Raw genomic sequence first — 7,266 nt, 5'->3', positions numbered from 1 at the left:
AGTTCATCAACAATAGGGTATTCTGCAGATTCCATTTTCCGTTCATGCTTTTGTTAACGTATTACAAACTTGTCTAAATGAAAATTTCAAGACTTGTGTTCCTAAATGAAGCGTTGCATGTCTGCACCCTCGGTTCCACCTTGTCTATTTGTCAAAGGATCTTCCTATCTGCAACTGCGAGGAACTGAAATCTGTAAGTATGCATTTGGTAACGTTTCTTTTCTGAGAAATCAGTTCTTATGCAAAACCGTTTTTTAATGTTTCTGTGCTAAAAGACCGTTCTTTACTTGAAAATGGGTGTTCGATAAATCCGTTCTGAAAATATTTTTAAAACACTAGATAGAATATATTAGTGTTCTTTTTTATATATATTTTTTTGGGTTGAAAAATAAGTTGGTGTTTGATAAACTTGTTCTAAGGCATCAATTTGAACCAATTTTATCACTTCCGTTCTTTGGTAAAAACATATTTTTTATGTTCTGTAAAAAGCGTTCTTTAGAACACTTTTCTGATTGGTCCGTTTTTAAAAAACAGAAGAACAAACAATTTTATCAAACGCCTCTAACCCGTTCTTCCGTTTCCAAAGAACAAAAAAATGCCAGAAACGTTTTTTAAAGAGTGTTATCAAACGAGCCCTAATATTCTAAAAAAAGCTGAAGTACGCTCAATTTTTATACACCCATTTTGGCTTGACAAAGGAAGGTTAGATTGATTTAGTCAGGGCTACTTGTTGTCCATAATCATCCAATCCCAGGCAATCTGCAGTGTTCCAGAGAAGCAACACTGCAGGTGTGAATCAAGCTCAACACCAAACTTCAACTTCAGCCATGGGGCATGGAAAAGTATTTGGAGGATGGAGGCTCTACCCGAGATTCCTTTATCTTGCGAGCTTGTTGAAATGCTATCGCAACGGGGGAGCATCTAAGGGCTAATTACCCATGCCAAGGGTGCGGATGGGAGGTTGAGACCATAGAACATATGTTACTTCATTGTCCGTCAAGATCAACTTGGTTTAGTTCCCCTTTAGCACTGCTCCCTAGATGGGAAGTCCTCAATATTGAGCTAATATACAGATGAAAGGAACTCAAACTGAATGATAAGTGGGATAATAAGGATTTCTAGGCCTTCCTTTGCCATGGCCGTTGGCATATATTTATATGGAGGTCGCCTAATAATTTTCTATTTGGGAACAGGAATTGGTCTCAAGGGGACATTCATGAGGTGGCTCATAGAGCTTGGTTAGACTTCAAATCAGCTCAGGAACAAAGAGGAACTCCAAGGCAATTGGGGACACATCAAGGACCTCTCCAAGTCTCGGAATGGATACGTACCTCCCCTAGTAGGGTCTTGGAAGTCACACTGTGATGCTTCTTGCAACCGGAATCAAGCAAGTGTGCTATTTGGGTGGTCTTAGGGATAAAACAGGAGAGATTTTGCTACCAAAGTTAATTCAGCCAAACTTCAATGTAATATTCAGCCTAACTGTAGTGTAACAGAAGCGAGCGAGGCAATTGCAGTCTGTCGTGCTCTTTTGGAGGGGTTGCCATTGGAAGGTACACATCTCATCATAGAATCGGATTGCCTTTGGGTGGTCTCTTGTATCACAAAGAGCAGCAAGGCTATCCCTATCTACTTGCAGCCAGGTATGGAGGCTTTCGTTGCTAGTAATTTTTCTTACATGGTTAGAGTTGTGGTTAACTCTCAGGCTTCCAGAGTTGGACAGTTGACATAGATTGGTATTTGTGATCGAATGCATACAGGAACAAGTCTTTTTAATTTCCTTATCCCCCTCCCACGCACCCTTTGAATTCACATCCTCTCTAATTCCTTTCCCTACAATTTCCTCTTAGAATTGTGCTATGTGGTTACCCAGTTCAAACTAAATTTTAATTTTATTTAAACCTACCCATAAATTTGAATTTTTTTAAACCTTAGTTTGAATTGGGTGACTGTTGAATTAATTAATGGCACATGGCACAATCCTAGGAGGAAATTGTAAGGATGTGGATCCAAAAAAAAAAGAAAAAAAGGACCAAGTCTTTTTAATTTCATTACCCAAAAAAAAGAAGAAAAAAAAAAAAACACAACCACCACCTCGTAGGCATTTTGTAGATAATGCTTTGGTCTCTTTTACACAAGAGGTTGCTAACAGAGGGCAACAATAGCTATAAACAAAGCAATGACATCACCAATTGGATACTTGCAAAGAAAAGCAAAAATACATTATATATACCGCAATTAATTCGATTATTAAGGAATGATGGATGGAGCTAGCCTGGAGGTGCTCAAATTGGAACCATATATCTGTATCTCATGTTTAGGATGAGGTAGTAGATGTAGACGAAGGATTGAAAGGCTCTTGCTCCTCACAAGTCAAGACATCATGGGGTCCTGCCTGCTCCCTGCCGACGCCCATCAGGTCTAGGTAATACAGATAATGAGAAACGATGTTGTTCATGGATTCATTTTCACGCTGACCGCATACCTGATCTCCGTAGAGAACATTCATTGTGGTTCCAAAGCCAGGAACTCGCTTTGCCAAGGTGTCATTCTTTGTAGGCTTCCAGTTGCCAACAAAGACATCGTGGGCGGAGGGCTGGTGCTTTTTTACAGGGTTCATCCATCTCCACATGGAAGCTTGGAAGGCAAGGGTGGCATTCTGTTCCAGGTACTCAGGATGGTTCAACAGATCAACCTTGAGGCCTTGTCCGATGGTTCCATAATTATAGTTCCAGTAGACAGGCAGGGCACCTCGACCGTAGTACTCGGCACCAGGCGAGCAGGGGTGAACGTAGTCAGTGGAATCACAGTATGAGTGGCTTGGGCTCATCTCATGGCTGTAGCAGAGTCCCCAGGCATATGGACCCCCAGTGGCAACACCATAACCACCTGATCATCAATATGTGCCAGCAAAAGACCACAGATCGAAGTCACACACAAAGAGAAGGAACAGAAAAGAAGAGGGAGGGGGGAGGGGGCGTGGAATGTTTGAGAATTCTCTTCTTTTTCTGAAAAAAGAAAAAGAAGAACCTTAGTGGCTTTTTTGAGTGCTAGAAATATACTTACAGGAAGTCTTACTGCCGACATGCCCGAGGAACGCAGCCACCTCCTTCATCTGCATCAGCTTGCCGCCGGTGGTGCCGAAGCCGTGTGGTTGGTAATCTGCCGATGCTGTAATGAAAGAATGGTAATCCCAGTAGCCAACAGCGTGAGCAACAGGGGAATTTCTTTTGGAGAAGAGATCCTCAAATTGGTAGGTCTGGAAAAAATCAGTTATGGTATGGTTACAGCAGTAGCTCGACCCTTTGCACTCCCATCCCTTGTCACACACCTTCTTCTTTTCCTTCTTTAATGCTGCATTTGCGCTTCCAGACATTGAAACTAACAGCAAGGCTGTGATGGCCATGATGGACACTACACATTTGGTTTCCATTGGATCTCCCCCAGATATTGAGATGATAATCGCGAGAGGACAGACGAATAGGAATGGGATGAGCTGTGTTGTTTGAAGGCAATGTGGCATAGAAGAAGTAACAGATATATGAAGCAAAGGCCAAAAGGTAGAGAGAGAGAGAGAGGTGGGTGGGAGAAAGCTAAGTAGTAACTTACTGCAACTGAAGACACAAACGTTTTCCGAAATGATGAATGATTAGAATGAGACCCCGGACCCTTCTTGCTTTGGATTGCAGTTTGGTTGGTGGAAAGATTTCTTCATTAATTAGAAATGTTTACTCCTCACGTCCTTGCGTTACCTACAAGATAAGGAGCCTCAATCCTGAGTTTCACCTCTCAATTATTATTATTATAAGGTAAATATCACTTACCTTCTCTCCTCTTTTGCTGGACAAATAGCACTTACACCCCCTCTTACTTTGGATAATATCACTTACCTCCCTTCTTATCTAGCAAATATATCAAACACCTTCATTTGGTTAACTTTCTCGATTAAATTTAACTTTTACCGTTAAATATTTTTCTAAAATCCCAAACTATCATTGGCTAAAATATTTTTTAGGTAAATATCACTTACCTCCCTTCTTAGCTGGACAAATAACATTTACACCCCCTTTTACTTGGATAATATCACTTATCTCCCCCTCTTATCTTAGCAAATATATCAAACACCTTCTTTCTGTTAACTTTCTTGATTAAATTTAACTTGTACAGTTAAATATTTTTTTAAAATCCCAAACTATCTTTGGCTAAAAATATTTTTTGGATAAATATCACTTACCTCCCTTCTTAGCTGAACAAATAACACTTACACTCCCTCTTACATAGATAATATCACTTACCTCCGCTCTTATCTAGCAAGTATATCAAACACCTCCCCTTTGTTAATTTTCTCGATTAAATTTAACTCTTACCGTTAATTTTTCTAAAATCCCAAATTACCTTGGCTAAAAATATTTAACATAGAGTTTGATATCAAGTAGTTCGTGTTTTTTTAGTTGTTTGATAAAAATAAAAAAAAAAAAAAAAAAAAAAAAAAAGAAAGAACAAATTGCACTGGCACCCCAAAATGGAGGCCTTAAAGCATTGACATTCCACTTTATGTTTAAAAAACACATAGACCCCAAAATTGAATTTTTATCGGATATATTTGTTCAATTTATCATTGAAAAGAATTAAATCACCGTTTATTTGCTTTCAATTCCAAAAGTATCCTTATAGAGTTTTGGTTTTCTACGATGCTCGGGATGAAGATTTTGAGCAAAGCTGGGGCCAAATGGCCAATGACAAACTAAAGATGAGGCTTTTCGCCAATTCACTCTCGGACTCGACGTTCGAATGGTATATTAATTGGTGCCCTCAAGGGGTCATGGTCTCAATCTCTAGGCACAAGTCTAGTGCCCTTATGGGAAACAAAAATAAAAACATTTAACATTTTTCCTCACCTTACTGTCATGCTTCCAGTCCTCCCATTCAAGTACCAAATACCAGGCTGACAGGCTCATGAAAGTTTTGCACAACACTACATTTTTCACGTTCCTCGTCTCCTCTAATCATAGCTTTTACCGTTACTATTTCATTCTATTCATATGAAGGTAACGCACTTGAAAATAAAATTGAGAAATACTTGTTTAAAATGAAAATAGACATGCCAATCCCACTTATACGAAAGTGTTTCATTACAAAAAGATTCAAATTTAACAATACATATTTATATCGAACATAAATACATGCCCATTTCCATTCATATGAAGATGGTTCACTAAAAACAAATCAAGTTCAACAATACTTGATTTGTATTATATATATACACATGCCAATCCCATTCCCATGAAAGGCATCTCACCAAAAATAAATTCAGCATTATTTGCTTATATTGTCATAGACGCATATTTTAACGCATCCAAAAGGTATTCTAAAGAAATCAAGCATGATTATTTGAGAAAAGAATTGCACCAATCAACTCACATAAATTTATAACCATAATCCCATATAATTTGTCATTCACTAAATGACAGAAAATATAAAAGCAAACATCCAACATGTTTTCAAAACATTTTCTATCATGGGATCTTGATTAATCAGACAATTCCTCTCACAATTTTCTTGTAACCAGGCCACTTATTTGAGAAAATAAAATTCAGCAAAGCGCACTTCCACTCCTTCGCTTAATCCTGTTCTTTTGTTCTCCTATTTCTTCAAAATCCAAGTTTAAAACTCATCTATTCAGCCTAGATTCTCAAAAAAGTCCAGCAACTCCACAAATCAGCTACTTTCAGTCAAATCGAAACAAAATCAGATCTACAACTCCTTCAAATCGGATTTCTTGCATGCAACTTCAGCTCCTTGTTCTCAGCTACAATAGCCCGTTGAAAGTCCAATTCTTCCCCATTCTTCCATCATTTTTTTTAAGTAAACAAAAAAGATGAGGAAACAACCCCATTTGTTTCATTTCTTCTTGGTTGATGGTATGAACCAAACCAAAAAGAACTTTAATTAAACCATGGACCACATTACTTAAACCAACTAAAAGTCCAACCATTCTAAGCCCATTACTATAAATGAAGTAGAAAGAAAGGCCATTAACCAGCCTATACTCTTTAACGTCATCCAAAATCATAGAACCAAAATAATGAAACCAGGAGACCTTTCTTTTCTCTCTCTCTCTCTCTCTCTCTGTATATATATTATATCATTTGCATATATTTCTTAGGTAAAATGACCAAACACTATCTTAGAAAAAATCATGCACAGTTTGCTTCATGTCTGCCACCTCTCTTCTTGGTCCTGACAGTTCTAAAGTATTAATAAATAAATTCATATACAATGTGGGGAATTACAAGGTATGTTGGGCATCGGGGAATTTGTAGGCATAATAGTTGGCATTGCAAAGAAGCCCAATGGTGTTCTAGTCCTTGGCTTATGCGGCTGTCATACTCTCTGGCTGAAAGACCAAATCCATTCCACCAAACAACGAGGTGATGTGGTTGGGGAGGAGTTTTTGGAGGTAAATTGTACAGATAAAGTTTGAAATATGAAGAAAAAACTTGTTAAATTAAAATATTAAACGTGAGTACCTTAAGCATGCATGGTTGAGTAACAAATTACACAATTACTAGTGTTATTTGGGTTTGCTGGTGAAGGGTAGTTCTATCATCTTAAGTTGAAGGCTGCAAAAGCAAAATAGAATCTTTTTCTTAATTTGCAGGTGAACAGTTGTTTGATCATCTTTAAGAGGCGAACCACAAATTAACTACTGATGACCGGCTGAGGCTTTGACTTGCCGACCTAATATGAAATGTCAACCTCAGTGCGTTTAGAGTTTTTAATAAACAGATATTATTCTATAACAAATTAAACACAAAACAGCAAACACTTTATATTGGAAATTTAATTCGCTTATGGGTTCCAATCCTAAATTTCCACTTCAGATGCAAGTAAATGATCGAGTCTCTGTTATTCTTGAAGTTTTTTCAGCTAATTTTTCTTGTGTTTGGGCTTAATTTTATCGTTCACACTATCTTCATGCATGGCTTCAACCCATGTAGCTAGCATATTTAAATATCGTGACACTTCATTTCTGATTTCCGCGTCGAAGCTCAAGAAGGATTGTCGACGTAATCACAATTCTGCGACATAAATGTGTTCGCAACTTCCCTTTCCGGATACAGAAATGTGGCATTTGAGCAAGACGTTTGCCTTTGCTGTGCTCATGGTTGCGGTGTTGTGTGTGAGCAAGACAACGGATCAACCACGGTCACTCCCCACACTTCGATACGGGTTCTATCGGGAGAAGTGTGAGCAAGCAGAGCA

General features: G+C 38.2%; 1 protein-coding gene across 1 annotated transcript; it reads right to left on the bottom strand.

The window, feature by feature from the left end:
* Positions 1 to 2,017: 2,017 nt before the first annotated feature.
* LOC149026473 (chitinase-like protein 1) lies at positions 2,018 to 3,588 on the bottom strand. Its single transcript, XM_089146772.1, has 2 exons — positions 3,067 to 3,588; positions 2,018 to 2,889 (listed from the first exon to the last, which is right to left on the bottom strand). Exons 1-2 carry the CDS (start codon positions 3,521 to 3,523, stop codon positions 2,318 to 2,320), a joined length of 1,029 nt encoding a protein of 342 aa, XP_089002898.1. The 5' UTR covers positions 3,524 to 3,588; the 3' UTR covers positions 2,018 to 2,317.
* Positions 3,589 to 7,266: the final 3,678 nt, after the last annotated feature.

Source organism: Hakea prostrata, chromosome 2 (assembly GCF_041222555.1).
Source record: "Hakea prostrata isolate BN-2017 chromosome 2, UWA_Hpros_2, whole genome shotgun sequence".
Lineage (NCBI taxonomy): Eukaryota > Viridiplantae > Streptophyta > Magnoliopsida > Proteales > Proteaceae > Hakea > Hakea prostrata.
The sequence above is the reverse complement of the archived record's forward strand: the minus strand, read 5'-3'. Positions and strand labels throughout refer to the sequence as shown.